Below are 14,884 nucleotides of genomic sequence, written 5' to 3'. Positions count from 1 at the left end.
TGTGCCCTCAAGGCCAATCCCACCCCCTTTTTATCTACAGGGAAGCAGTATGGTGGACAGAGCACAGGAAACCCGAGTTCTGGCTCTGCCCTGGCCTTGCTGTGAGAACTCAGGCAAGCCCCCTCACCCCTTTATATGTGAGTCGGTTAGAACAGGTCTTTGCACAACACTGGCATCTACAGCTGAAAAGCCTTTTATAAAGGGCTGGGAAGTGCTATTATTAACATAGGGGCACTTGAGAGAGCAGAAGAATCTTGCATAAGCAAAGCCCTATTGGCCTGACTTGGAGAGAGGATGGCTTTGGTGTACACAGTATATGGTACTATTAGTGTCATTTAGTTACCAATATGATATACGCAGCTTAAAATAGATCTGGAAAACATTGCAGAGAAGGACATACGGGAGCATCCATGAGCCTGTTCTCTGTGCTACAATAAAAGTACTGGGCTGGCAGGAGAGCAGCTCTGGTGTGTCAATTACAGCACCTACAAGTCTGGGCTGAAAGTACATCTAATACATGGGTGTGGCATTTGATCCCTATCTGAAAGATGTCTCTTTGGAGGGAGGGCTGCATTCTGGCCCCACTCCTCCAAACTAAAGACTACCAGTACAAGAATGGGTGTAGTTACCTGCTCAGAGCTAGCCCCTCACACTGCACAAGAGTAGGGAGGTGTCTGGTCCCAGGAGGCTGGCAGAGCAAAATTATAATGTCTCAAGGGGGAGGGTACGTGATACTATAGTACCTTGATCAGAGCACTGCCAGGAGAGAAGACAAGGAATAGAAAAAGGCAACACCATTGTTTAACTCATCTCTCTCACTTATTGGAGTGGCTTTAGTTACAATTCTCTTACCAGTGCAGTGTCCAGCCACCTGCATGCTGGCAAAGCCATCACGCAGCTTCTCCTGGAGGCTGACAGCTGTTGATCCTTTCTTGCAGGCCTTGCCCTTGCTGCTCTGAAGGACTGCACCGAGACTGATCCAATAGAGGAACTCCTGCACTAAGCTCCTTGGGAAAAATATGGCTATTACAGTGGAGGGCAGCTGCACCTTTGTTCCCCTCAGTGGGCCAGCAAGAGCACCACTCAGGCTTCCACCTTCACAGCCACTCCCTTCTCACTGGCGTATTTCCAGGCTGCACAGTTCCCTGCCTTCACTGTGTTATTCCCAGCTAAGACAGGCTGCCCAGGCTCACCTGCTTGCTTTCTCTTCAGAGACGCTTAAACAGGTACAGTTACGAGATACCATGCGGCACTTTCCATGCAAGCCTACTGTATTCTTAAAGTAAAAGCACTACAGAGAAAAAACACACTAAATACAATAGAAGAATCTACATGCATGCTAATAAGCTTATGAGAGTTCACCCCAAACCCAACCTGGATTCTGACAGAAACACTCCTTAAATCATCACCCAAGGGGATTCCTTGTATACCTCTACCCCGATATAATGCGGTCCGATAGAACGCGAATTCGGCTATAACGCGGTAAAGCAGCACTCCGGGGGATGGGGCTGCTTTACCTCGTTATATCCGAATTCGTGGTACCGCAAGTGGTTCCTCTGCGCCCGCCCATTACTTGCTGCGGCCCTCCCCGGGCCCCCCCGCCCCAGCTCACCTCCACTCCGCCTCATCCCCTGAGCATGCCGCTGCTCCACTTCTCCCCCCACCCCTCCAGGCTTGCCGGGCCAAATGGCTGGGGTGGGGTGGGGGGGAAAAGAGAACCTGAAGGGGGGGGGGGAGGAGGAAGAGAGAAAGAAGCAGAGCGGCCGCGGTGCGCTCAGGGGAGGAGGTGGAGGCGAGCTGGGGCAGGGAGCGGTTCCTCTCCCTACAGTCTTACCTATAATGCAGTCTCACCTATAACACAGTGAGATTTTTTTGGCTCCTGAGGACTGCGTTATATCGGGCTAGAAGTATAGTTACAAGTTCATCACAGCTTCAGCTCAGAACAAGCACCCAGCCTTATGGGGCTTCAATAGGCCCATTCCTGCCAACCCTTCCCAAAGGATTGGAGCCCTCTGTGGCTCACTGATCCTGTCCCTTTGCTGGATCAGGAAGAAGGCTCTGAGGCAGTTTTAAAAAATCCTTTCGTCTGTTGGTCCCTGGGAAATCCAGTGTGAACTAGTCTATGTGACAGGTTTCAGAGTGGTAGCCGTGTTAGTCTGTATCAGCAAAATTAACAAGACTGTGTGGCACCTTCGAGACTAACAAATTTATTTGGGCATAAGCTTTCATGAGCTAAAACCCACATCATTGGATGCATGGAATGAAAAATACAGTAAGAAGAATATATATTGTAACAATATATATATATATATATATATATATATATATATATATATTAGTCTATGTGAGCCTCTCCAAAGGGTGACTTCAAAGGGCTGGTAACAGAGAAAGTACAGTAGCATCCCCCTCCTTCTGGAGAAGACATACAATTCCACAATAACATATACACAAGTTCATGCTGAATACAATGGCCCTCCAAAGGTATTAAACCTAATTCAACAGGGTATAACTTTATTTAATTAAGTTCATCCAGGATTTTGCAGGAAATTGTCATTCTCCCTGTCCCTGTACCCATGCAAGTCCTGTGCTCCCAGCCAGGACTTGATGATCACATGCTTGCCCACCAGCATGCCAATTCACTTTCAAGAGGTACTTTTAAAGTCAGCAGTGCTTAGACCAGGTCATTCAAAACTCTGCATATGGACAGTGTGAGGTGTGACATGTGTATGCATCAGAGAGGTGTGCATTTCATCCCATACCAAACCCCAGCCTAGCAAGGGTGTGTTTTTTTTGGCACCTACAGAAGGTTAGAGCAGTCCAAGGGCCATCATTCACCAGTGATTCTAGCTCTGCACCTGCCAGGGAGATTCTTTACACCACAGCTGCTGTGCAACCACTTGGTGCCAGCAGAGCTGCAGTAAAGTTGATGCAATCCAATCATGATGTCCCTGCAGGTGGGTAATGTGCTGCCCTCTAGTGACTAATGTCAGGACTGCTCCTTAGCATATGGACCTTATTCTTAGTTACACTTGTGTACATCACACATAGCTGCTGTGCAGTCAGCATAGAGAGTGGTGCAAAGCTAACATGGGAGACGGTCAGGGCTGTCCCATTTGCCCTACAGAGGATAAGCCTTCACCATAGTTCAGCTAAACAAAAAGTTCTCCTGCACCTGGAACAGAGGCACATTTATGAACTCTATAGCCACTGCCACACCCATAGCATCCCCCTGGCAATCAAAGATTGTACAAAGGGGGCAGAGCCAGGTGAACACTGGAAGAGAGGTTTTCCAGAGCTCTCGGTCAGGGCTGCGTTTGCCCAGCCATTTAGGTACCATCTTTGGCTCCAGCCAGCAAGTGAATGTGGATGCTAGGGACACAGCTTGTGCGTTAGAGCCAGAAGAAACAGCAGGAACAGAGCTACATGAACCAGGAAGCTTGAAACACTACAGTGCCACAACCCAGCTGTTCCTCCCTGCACCTCAGTGTGTGGATCTGAGGTATTCTGATGTGTCTGGTGGCTTCAGAAAGGTCACACTGGAAATGTTATTGGATAGAAGTGATAGGATACGAGGACCTCTTTTCAGCCTGGAGAGGGAGTGTTGTTGGAATTGAGTAGCAGGGGATCCGGAATGATTCACAAAATCAGGAGCTCCTGTACCTGCATAAAGATGTGCACCTTCTAGGCGATGGACACTGGAAAGTACAAATTCAAAAGATATGAGGAAAAAAAGTCTAGTCTACAGGACCAGGACAGTGATGGTGTTAGTTTCTAGGATTATAAGAGACAAAGTAACATCAATCATGCTGAAAGGGATGCACCTCACATTTCAATAAGTGGAGGTTGTAAGGAAACCTAATTAAAAAAAATAATAATTTTGGCTTCTATTTAGATTTCCCTTCTCTGAATTAAAGGCAGCAAATGGTACCGGTGACTATGTATGTATACCCACAAGTATGCAAAAACCAATTACCCTTCCTTCTTTGGGAAGGGAGAGATGGAGCTAGAGAAGACTTACTCTCTTTAAAAAGGATCTCTTGTAGAGAGGAACACAAGCAACTTGAACTACAAGACCTTAAAACTACATTGTGATTGGAAACAACTCAGTGCCTAACTATAAATGTTAGGAATTGTGCAGTAATACGGAAAAGCTTTGCTTATTTCAATAGTGCAAGAGAAGCTGTATTTAGTTCAAGATTTGGGTAGCAGAGGGAACCAGGATGAAGAAAAGAAGGTTTAAAGATTGCTTAGTAAAGATAAGACAAATTGATTAGAAAGGAATTTTATTTTACCGCTTCTGAGGGGAAAAAAAAAAAAAAAAAAAAACACGTTACAAATCTTTTTTGGATTTCAAGGATATGAGTCTTCCACTGTCTAGTTCCGTTTTTCTCAGTAATAGCCAAGGCCCAACATTCTCCCTCCCTCCTACCCTCTCAAAAAAAAAACAAAACAAAAAAACAAAACAAAAACAAAAAAACACCAACCCCAAACTCAAATAGCCTCCCTGAGCCCCCTCTCCCCACTAATCTTTCTGCCTGCAGGGGACTGGGTAGAACTCTTCTGGAACCCAGAAATGCCAGAGTTGATCAATCCAAGACCAAGCATCTGCCATTCCAGGCCTCTGCTCCCATAGGCTCAAGGAATACAAATTAAATACAGTACAGAGAAGCAATAGAAACCCAGTTCGCACTCGCTTGAGGCATGCAGTGGCCTGCAATTATCACAAATGACTAGATACATCTGACTGTACTATTACCTTGATTTTAGTAAGGCTTTTGATAACTGTCTCGCATGTCCTTCTCATAAACAAACTAGATAGAGCTACTATAAGGTGGGTGCCTAAAAGGTTGAAAGTAGTTATCGGTGGTTCACAGTGAAGCTGAAAGGGCATATCGAGTGGGGTCCCGCAGGGATAAGTTCTAGGTCCAGCTCTATTCAATATCTTCATCAATGATTTAGATAATGGCATAGAGAGTACACTTATAAAGTCTGTGGACGATACCAAACTGGGAGGAGTTGCAAGTGCTTTGGAGGATAGGATTAAAATTCAAAATGATCTGGACAAACTGGAGAAATGGTCTGAAGAACAGATGAAATTCAAGAAGGACAAATGCAAAATACTCCACTTAAGAAGGAACAGTCAGTTGCACATATACAAAATGGGAAATGACTGTCTAGGAAGGAGTACTGCAGAAAGATCTGGGGGTCATAGTGGAGCACAAGCTAAATGCGTGTGAACAGTGTAACAATGTTGCGCGCACACAAAAAAAAGCAAACATCATTCTGGGATGTATTATCAGGAGTGTTGTAAGCAAGACACGAGAAGTAATTCTGCCACTCTACTCTGTGCTGATTAGGCCTCAACTGGAGTATTGCATCCAATTCTGGGCACCACATTTCAGGAAAGAGGTGGACAAATGGGAGAAAGTCCAGAGGAGAGCTACAAAAAGAATAAAAGGTCTAGAAAACCTATGAGGGAATACTGAAAAAAAATTAGGTTTGTTTAGTCTGGAGAAGAGAAAACGGAGGGGGGACATAACAGTTTTCAAAGTAAATAAAGGGTTGTTACAAGAGGAGGGACAAAAATTGTTCTCTAACCTCTGAGGATAGCACAAGAAGCAGTGCGCTTAAATTGCAGCAAGGGCAGTTTATGTTGGACATTAGGAAAAACTTCCTAGCTGTCAGGATAGTTAAGCGCTGGACTAAATTACCCAGGGAGGTTGCGAAATCTCCATCATTGGAGATTTTTAAGAGCAGATTAGACAAACACGTGTCAGGGATTGTCTTAGTCCTGCCTTGGGTGTAGGGGACTGAACTAGAAGACCTCTTGATGTCCTTTCCAGTCCTATGATTCTGTTAGCTACCTGATTTGTCCAAGCAATTAAGTCAGGCATACGGTTACACAAACCGTACGGTAACCGTATGATAACTGTCCCAGACAAGAACCACTTTACAACCAGAGATTGCTGAATGAATGCAAATTAATGCTCATTAAATCAAAAGAACATTGCAAGCAATGTCCAGATTTTATTTTCAGGCATGCAAATCTCTCCAGCATTGTGGTTGGAGAGCATCTACCCTTCTCTGCTTGTGAAAGATTTAAAGGACTGCCTAGGGCTAGGCCATCTATGCTGCTCAGGAACATTCCCTTTTTCTCCAGGAACGTTTGTTGTTTAAACAAACTCATTCCTCTCCTGCATGACAGAGGAAGAATGAGCTGAAGTCAGATATTTATTGCTCAAGTGACAGAAAAACCAGATCATTTATGAACTGTCAAAAAAAAAAAAAAAAAAAAAAAAAAAGCAGCTGTACATTAAGGTCTTCATTTCTTAAGGGCTATCAAGCCCCAAGTAGATATTTCTCAAGGTGACTCCAGGAGGCTGAGAGATAAACGGGCTGCATACGAACTTGCTATAGAACCTAGCCACAAAAGCAGCCAATTTACTCCAGCTGCATCACAGCAATAGATTCAGTATTGCTTTTACACCCCTCTGTCTACATCCCCACAAGCAGATAATTCAGATTGGAGTGGAGTGTCAGCAGTGAGTGATATCATAGGAAGCTGCCCCTTTTCTTTCAGGCAGATGATCTACAGTACACAATCTGGAAGAGGAGAGGAAGGTTTCTACAACAAGAATATACAGCTTCCTGCTGCCTCGTTACCACCTTAGGCCAACCTGTGCAACCAAAGTTAAGAGTTGCATAGACAATCGACTGCAGAGTGCGCACCACTGTGTAGTACGTGAAGTCAGTAGGAACAGCTGGCATGACCCAGCTTTATTTCATCATAAGTTAACAAGCAGCTGTCTGCTTCCAAACAACTTTATTGTATGCACAACCCCTGCTACCTGCCTAGTGGGGAGAATCAGATGAGGTCAGAGATACTATCCAATGACAGCAACAACCCGCAACTGGAAAAGGTTTTGCCGCAATCATAAGCCAAATAACTGAACTCTGCTAATACACTTCAGACACAGCAATGACAAGAGACAATGGTTCTGCAGTGCAGACTTTCCAGCCTTTATATCAGACACTTCAGCGCATTCCCTCCCTCCCATGAGCGTACTCACTGCCTTAATTAGAAGCATAAACCCTGGATCTGAAGTCATGAACTTTGTAACCAGATCCAAACTAAGAACCTCAGGCCCATCTCCAGTGTCAAAGTCTTCAATAGTTTTACTCCAGTGCCTTTGAATAGAGGATTGGTCATAAGAGCACGCTTCGCTGCTTCACTTCATCAGGCCAGCCGGAGGCTCTCTCCTCTAAGGCATCATATTTGATGAATTTGCTCAGTTTCTAATAGATCACTAGTGGCCAAGTTCACATTCTTTTGTGTTTAATCAGGAAATAGGGTCCTGCTGTTATGCACAAATCAGACAGTTGTATCAGTGCAACCGCAAGCAGGATTTATAATGCGAGTAGGGGTACCCTTCCCTGACTGACAAAAACAAAAAATAGATACATGAATAGTACTGGAATCAGGATAAGCTGCTAAATCTTGTCCCCACTGCAGGTGCTGGAGTATGAGTGGCACCCAGTGGACATAGGAGGCATTTAATCTCTGGGCAAGATTATTTAGCTCTTAGAAATAAAAGCTTGGAGAGCAGAAATGAAATTGGAGTTTGGCACTACAAGTTTCCAATGTGTTTGGAGACATGTTTAGTTCAGGCTTTTGTGTGTATTACATAATAGGGCAAACGATCAAATATCATCAAGTCCCTCCCTATTAGTAAAGCTGTGTTCTACAATGTGCACTCTCCTTCTGCATACTTCCACAGGGAAGAATCAGTGCTGTATCTGGAGGAGTCTTTTGACAGTAACTGGCCCCACCAGATTCAAAGCCCCAGATGCAGACATTCCCAAAATTTGTAGCTTTGGTCCACCTTGGGGTACAACAACACTTGGAGCGTCAGTTTCAGTAATAGGAAGTAATGGCATGAACAGGAGAACACTTCCAGAGACTGAAAATTCTTGTCTGAACATAATCTTTACCAACAGTTTATTTTAAGTAGCAAAAGAGAAAAGGAAGATGGTAGAAATGTGTAAGGTAAATGCATTCACATTCAGACCTGATGTTTGCCTTTTCTTCAGGGCAATAGGCTTTTGATTTCCCTTCCAGTACTCCATAGTCTGCAGTTAAAACCAGACTCAGACAGAGAAAACATCTCTACCCCCAAATAACTCACTGCCAAAACACTGAAGGAGCTGAACAATAAGAGATGGGTAGGATTAGCTAATCCTTAGGACACCTATGGGCCTCTAATACACACAGGTGCTCTGAACTACAAATTCTCTCACCAACAGCTGAAGACATTAAAGATGGAAAAGTCATCAGATGATCCTCTGCCACTGTAGGATTATTCCCATCTGTGTTAGTGCTACATCCAGATAGGACTTTAGATGTCTCACATAATACAATCCCATAGCTTCAATTTTGTTATTGGAGGGAAGGGGGACAAAAAACAAACAGAAAAACCCTTGACGCCTAGTTATGTTCCTTGCACCATCAGCATCCTGAGCCATTCACCTCCCTCCTGCTGACACTAAGTACTTCCAGAAAGTCACACCACCCTTTAGTAATTGCCTGGCCATACATATTAGTTATTCTTGCCTCATCAGCACATCCAAATAATGAATAGCCAGTCAGTGTCTTCAGCTGAAGGGAATTGCACTCCTGGGGACTGCACTTCCAGGAATGATGGAGAGGAGCATGCCATCATCCAGGGAACTAACCTAATGCAGAGTCTGCAGCCTGGTCAGGGACCCATGGAATCATTACAGTTCATTTCTATAGTTCCACTCTGATTGGCTCTGCCCAGTACAACAGCTGCTCATCATCTTTTGCTTTCACTCAGTTCAGCCAGAACCAATGTTAACATCACTGATTTCAGGAAAGCTGGTCAGCCCTAGAGACACCATACCTTCAGGTAGACCGCGGACAATTTATGGCAAATTCGACATAGCTACAGATTATATAACATTGAATTGTGTGAAGTCACCCTCCCCCTAGAACATCCTGCTCACAGGAGAGCTCTACCTTTCTTCTGAGATCGGCAGCCTCATAGCTTGCTGTGTGGTACCTCTGTGGTCTTTCTTTGGAGCCGCCACACTAGTCTGATTCTGTCGTTGGCCCTGTTCAGCTCCTGGAAACCATGCAGGTCTCCAGTACGGCTGTATTCCAAGACTGCTGGCTGTAGAACTGTGATGGGAACACTGTAGTTCAGGTGAGGGTATGTAGCTCCTACACTGTTGTCCTTTGTGTTGCTAGCAACAATCCCTGTATGTGGGGGAAGAATAAAAAGGAGACAAAGTTTGTGAACTTTCTGGTAGCTTAAGAAGTTAAGCATTAAAAACATGTCTCCATACAATGGATAGATTGCAGGACCTAGACAGAAGCAGAACGTGTCCTTTGCTCCTTTGTATCAAGCACAGACAACCTTATTCCCCAAATCTGGGCCATCAGTGCAGAGAAAGAAAGGCCAGAGTAAGATTTCAAACTCCAAAATACAAAGGAGGATAAATAATAATGCTTAGCATTTAAATAGCTATTTACACCTGCACCATCTGAAAGAACGTTGCAAAGGTGGGTAGGTATTTTAACTTTGTTTTTTCAGATGGGGAAAACAGACAGATATTTAAGTTCCTTAGCATAAATGCTACACATTTTAATCAATAGCAAAACTGGGGATAGAGTCCAGTTCGTATAAGTCCTAGTGTAGTGTCCTCATAAGAGAAGCTTGCCATTCTGAAGAGGACATAACTGAGGGAAAATAGTGTTCTGTTTTCTAGCTTCCAAAAGGGAATTGCTAATACAAAAAGGATACAAGTACTGAACCATGCCTTTGACAGAATACACACTTTCTACTGATAAAATAGTCATACTAAAGAATCAGGTATCCCACAGCAGCAACAATTTGCTATTGAGTTTTGTGGTTATAACAGGGCAGGATCTCCTAGCTCCATCTCATTGGCCAGCACATGCCATCAGCACTTCAGACAGCCCTGCAAGACCCATTCTGATGGGCTCTACACTGATTAAACGTGATTATATATAATTTCCCCCCCCTCTTGTGGGGAGACTGACTGGCAATTTTAGGTCCCGTTCCAGCAAAGCACTTCAGTACTTGATGTAAGTAGTCCTACGCAACAGAAGTATTCAAATACTTATAGTTAAGCACATGCTTTGCTAGATTGCAACCTCGGGATGTGGAGGATGAGAGGAATAGTTATGTAGTCCAGCTCAGTGCAGGCAGGATCCATGCAATTCTTCCAGCACAACTCTACTAGCATTCCCCAGTCCTGGCTTGGAACTTCAGTAGCTATTCCAGCCTTGGGCAGTCCCCTGCCCCCACCTACTCTGAAAATGCAGTGAAAGTGTCCTATGCAAGCTCTTTCATTAAAGGCTACCAAATGTATTGAACTGTATAATTTGAGATATGCACAGAGAGATAACAACAAGAGACCCCCAAAAATCTTGTTCCTGGTTACCAGACCCAGGATTTCAACTATGTTTTCAACAGAGTGTATTAACTTGCTTAGACCCTTGATAAGAAAGGTTTCAGCTAGTCACAATGAAAGGGGAGTATCAAGTTCAAGTGACAAAGTATCATCTAGTGGGTAAAACAAGACTGGGAATCAGGAGCCCCAGATTCTATTCCTACCTCTGTTGAGTGTATGTGTGACCTACATGACAATCTGTATCTCAGTCTTCCCATTGGTAAGAAGTAAATCTCACACTAAATGTGCATTGTGAGGGTTAATTTTTGTGACACATTCTGAAATCCTAAAATGGAAAGCATTACAGAAGCTTCGAGTATCATCCCCTTGTCCTACCTTTTCTGTATGGTGGCCATAATGTGTATAATCTTTGTAAAATAAAAAAGCTCTCTCTTAAACGGGGAGGTCAGGGGAACAGAGAAAGCACCTAACCGTGATGATTCATTACATGACTGGCCATTCCCCTCATTTGGGATGGGGTGGGGTGAGGGGAAGGGAGATAAACTGAGATGAAGCATATTATTTACCAAGGAGCTTTCCGCTGTTTGTAGAGAAGAGGGCCCCCCCACTCGAGCCACCATGAATCGCACAGGTTGACTGAAGCATCACTGGCTTGTCATCCACCGTGATCACAGCTGACAAGATTCCTGATGTGACTGATGGGCCACAGCTCTGACCAAATACACCAAAGCCAACAACACTCACTTCTTCTCCTGCATGAAGGAGACAACAGCAGCAAGAATCAGGTGATTCAGGGGAGGGGAGGTAAATAAAAAAGTGAATTCATGTAGTAAATAAACAGCAGGAGTGGATGAGCTCTTATATAATTGTTACATGTAATGGAAGAAGTCAGGAAAAAGACAATGCAGAATATGATCTGGAAGTAGAATGTTTGTTGTCTAATGAGGTGTCAGCCACACTTGAAGAGTCACTGGTGAAAATTTTCGAGAGCACAAATGGCAATTAGGTGCTTAACTGCTATCTGTACCTTTGAAAATCTCCCCCACCAGCCACAGCAAGGACATCTGTAGTTCTTATTTTCTGTCCAGATTTGTAACTGTCCTAGATCCCGTTTTATTATTCTTCTGTTCATGTTTGTTTTCAGTTTATTCCAGATTGCTGCTCTAACATTATACTATCGATTGCTTCCAGTAGTATACAGCGCATCACCATGCTGTGGGCAAGACATGAAAGTTTTCACTGCCCTGCAGATGTAAAACTGATCCCTACTGTAAACTATAAGACATGTGCTCTCCACAACTTGTATTGTTTACTGTCCTTCAGCCAGTTTTCAGGTCACGTGACAGCATACATATCCAAGCTAAAAGTGGATGCAAACATTTGATATGGTATCTTACCAAATCTTTAGTGAAGATCAAGTATGTCACATCTGTGTTCTCTTCCTCTGCTTTGCACTTTACAGGGCTTGAACCCAGTAACATGACGACTGCATGTGAGGATGCAGCACACTATGCTTAGTGATAGCACTCACAGTTTTGGACATCGGAAAGTGTTTTACTTGGAGGGAATGCTGCCCAGGCCACTAACTTTAAAACATAACCCCAGTCTTTTGATCTGTCACTTGACCAGCCAAAGAAGAGGGGACATTTGTTAAATGTCTTGCTTGCCACCTTGCAGGGTACCACCTCTTCCTACCATTGAATGAAGGTATCAAGTGCAGCACTTCTCTTAGTACTGTAGTACAAGTCTTGGCCTTGGGTGCAACTGCAAGTCTTGGTCATACAAACCCCTGTTCTAAAGGTAAGCATAACCAGACAGACAATCATAATCACACAGCTCTTTGAGCTTTCACTTCTCCAGATGAGGATTCAGGCCCTTGGAGTTTGAGTTACCAGTCAGACATCCAACCCATGACCAGTGAAGCTACAAGCAGGACAGTAAATAGAAGAATAGTTACCTGCACCAAACTTGATAGCTGAAACAGGTTTTGCAAAACAGAGTAAGCTTTCTTCCAGTTCTACCACTGCTATGTCATAGGGAGAATCATCATTTGTAGTAAACACCACTTTCCCTTTAAGGACACAGCCCCTAAGAGCAAGTACAGAGTATCATTTTCAGATTTATATTGAGAAAGTTTTGGAAAGGAATACAGACTCCAAATATAGTAAGATGTTGTACATCAGATTCAGGCCTCCAAATTAACTGACTTCAGCCATTTTGTGGCAAAGTTCACTCGCAAGGAAGCAGGATTTAACTCTCCAACACTTATCAGTGTCACACAATCCCAAGAAATCCTCATATACCAATATGGTGCAGGTAAAACAAAGCTGGTCCAAGCAGATTAAATGCCCCATGTGACACATCCCATCACCTCAGCCAGGGCCGGCTTTAAGCCGATTTAGCCGATTCGGCTGAATTGGGCCCCGCGCCTAAGAGGGCCCCGCAGCTGTCCACTCCGCCCCCAGCTCACTTCCCCCTCCTCCCCTCCCCTGAATGCTCCGCCCCCTGTTCCTCCTCCTCCCCTGCTTCCAGTGAATCAGATGTTCGCGGGAAGTCTGAAAAGGGGCAGGCGGCGCGGCAGCACCAGGTAAGGGGGGGGGGGCGGCGCGAGGAGGGCTCCTGGGAGGCGCGGCGCAGCCCAGTCCAGCCCTGGCCAAGCGGCCCCGGTGGCTCTGTCTCCAGCCCGGCACGGGCCCCAGGACAGCGGCCCCGGCTCGGGCCCCAAGGCTCCGGCCGAGCACCCCCAGCCTGGCCCCAGCGGCTCCGGCCCGGACCCAAACCCCGCGACCCCAGCCCGAGCGGGACCCGATTCCTGGGGGCGGCAAGCCCCGCCCCCAGGAATTGGGCCCTGCTCTTGCTAAGGCCGGCCCTGACCTCAGCAATCCATGTGGTCCCCTACTTGTCCCAATACCACATCCTGCAGGGCCCAACTGTCTCCTGCCCAGTGCCCTCAGTTCTGAGCTGAGCTTCAGATTCTTTTACTGCTGCTGCCTCAGCTCCTCTTTAGAAGTGCTGAGGCAGTCCCCTGTATCCCTTGCACCGGTTATCGGGTGGGACACAATGGCATTAGGTTGCACTGAAAATAGTAAAGCTCTTTTGAAGGCAACAGGGAAGGGATCATTTTAAACCACCTGACAAAGCGTCCTTAGATCCAGCAACCTAGAATGTCACTTACCCGAGACTGCACCCCAGATGCATGAAGAAACATTTAGAACAGAAAGCAGGGGAAGGAATGCATCACTCAACAGGATAAGACATAAAATTCAACTTAGAGTCACACTAGCAGAGAGTCTGCCTTCTTGGATTAGAAAAATAAGACAAAAAAGGGATATTAAGAATGCCATCTGCAACAGGTATGACCACGAGATAGGGACCTGGTCAGAGAACGGAAACTCTTCAGAGTGAGCCTCTGATCTTGGACTGACTCCCAGTCAGACACGTGTTAATAGTCCAAGCAGCGATCACTATTACTGACATACTGACTACAACAGGAGCTTGATTCAGAACAAAGCCTAAAAAGTTGCATGCAAGTCTATCAGGAGAGTCACTTTTGTACAGACATTCTAAATAACTCACCTTCTCTACCACAGGGGGTTCGCAGAAACTCTCTTGTAGTTTTGAGGATTGCAGCCTCATTCTTCCCTACATCTGAGTTTGATTCCCCTCCCACCCTCCAGTTGCACCTCTAGGCATTTTCCCTACAGGCTATCTATGCTACTCCCAAGTTGGGTGTTGGAGGTACTAGAGAGGGACAGGAGATGCTTAGAGCCCTGCAAATCTGTGGCTATCCACAAACGTGGTCCGCAGATGAGATGCGGATACAAGTTTTGTATCTGCGCAGGGTTCTAGAGATGCTCACTCTTTCAGTAGCAATCTGCCTGGGGCCCATGAATAAGGTATTAGCTGGGAGTCTTCAAATTTGACCCTTCTCACTGCTGCAGTACCAAAGTGAACTTGATAACAAATGATAACTTCCTCTTAATCCAAAGTGCTTTTAGTTAAAGAGCTTTGGCAACAAGTTGTTTACAGAATACTGAAATTTCTCCAGGTTAATATATGGTTTGTTTGGTTAGTTGATAGCATACTGTGCAAGTTGTCTTGCATGCTTCTCTGAAATTTGTGATTTGCACTGCTTGCTATACAGTGTAATTGTTTTAAGTGTAAAGCCAAGTAGATTTTTGAATATAGTATCCCTTCACACATTAGGCTAAAATATGTGATCAGGTGAAAACCATATTGATAAACACCAGGGACAGACTGACAGTAATTTTAATTCATAGAACATATTTGACCTCTGGAAGAATGTATAAAAGAGATGCAGAGAATAGTGATAGAAGTGTTTGATACCTTATCAAATGCAGAGGTTGCCAAGCTAAGTTGCAACAGCCTCATCAGCAAAGTGCAGAGGCCTCAGACGACCATCACA

General features: G+C 44.8%; 1 protein-coding gene across 4 annotated transcripts in view; it reads right to left on the bottom strand.

The window, feature by feature from the left end:
• Positions 1-14,884, bottom strand: part of TYSND1 (trypsin like peroxisomal matrix peptidase 1) — a 33,020-nt gene that overhangs the window by 16,055 nt on the left and 2,081 nt on the right. Inside the window, exons 2-5 of one of the 4 annotated variants that reach the window (XM_054033996.1) lie at positions 12,416-12,546; positions 11,025-11,210; positions 9,038-9,277; positions 2,332-3,695 (exon numbers count right to left, since the gene is read on the bottom strand). In XM_054033996.1, coding sequence (XP_053889971.1) covers positions 9,060-9,277; positions 11,025-11,210; positions 12,416-12,546 — 535 coding nt within the window. In that variant the 3' untranslated portion in view covers positions 2,332-3,695; positions 9,038-9,059. Of the gene's footprint in view, positions 1-2,331; positions 3,696-9,037; positions 9,278-11,024; positions 11,211-12,415; positions 12,547-14,884 lie in introns of those variants that run through there. The other 3 variants (XM_054033994.1, XM_054033993.1, XM_054033995.1) reach the window with 3 other exon arrangements.

Source organism: Malaclemys terrapin, chromosome 7 (assembly GCF_027887155.1).
Source record: "Malaclemys terrapin pileata isolate rMalTer1 chromosome 7, rMalTer1.hap1, whole genome shotgun sequence".
In the NCBI taxonomy this organism is placed as follows: Eukaryota; Metazoa; Chordata; order Testudines; family Emydidae; genus Malaclemys; species Malaclemys terrapin.
This window is presented reverse-complemented; position numbering and strand designations above follow the sequence as displayed.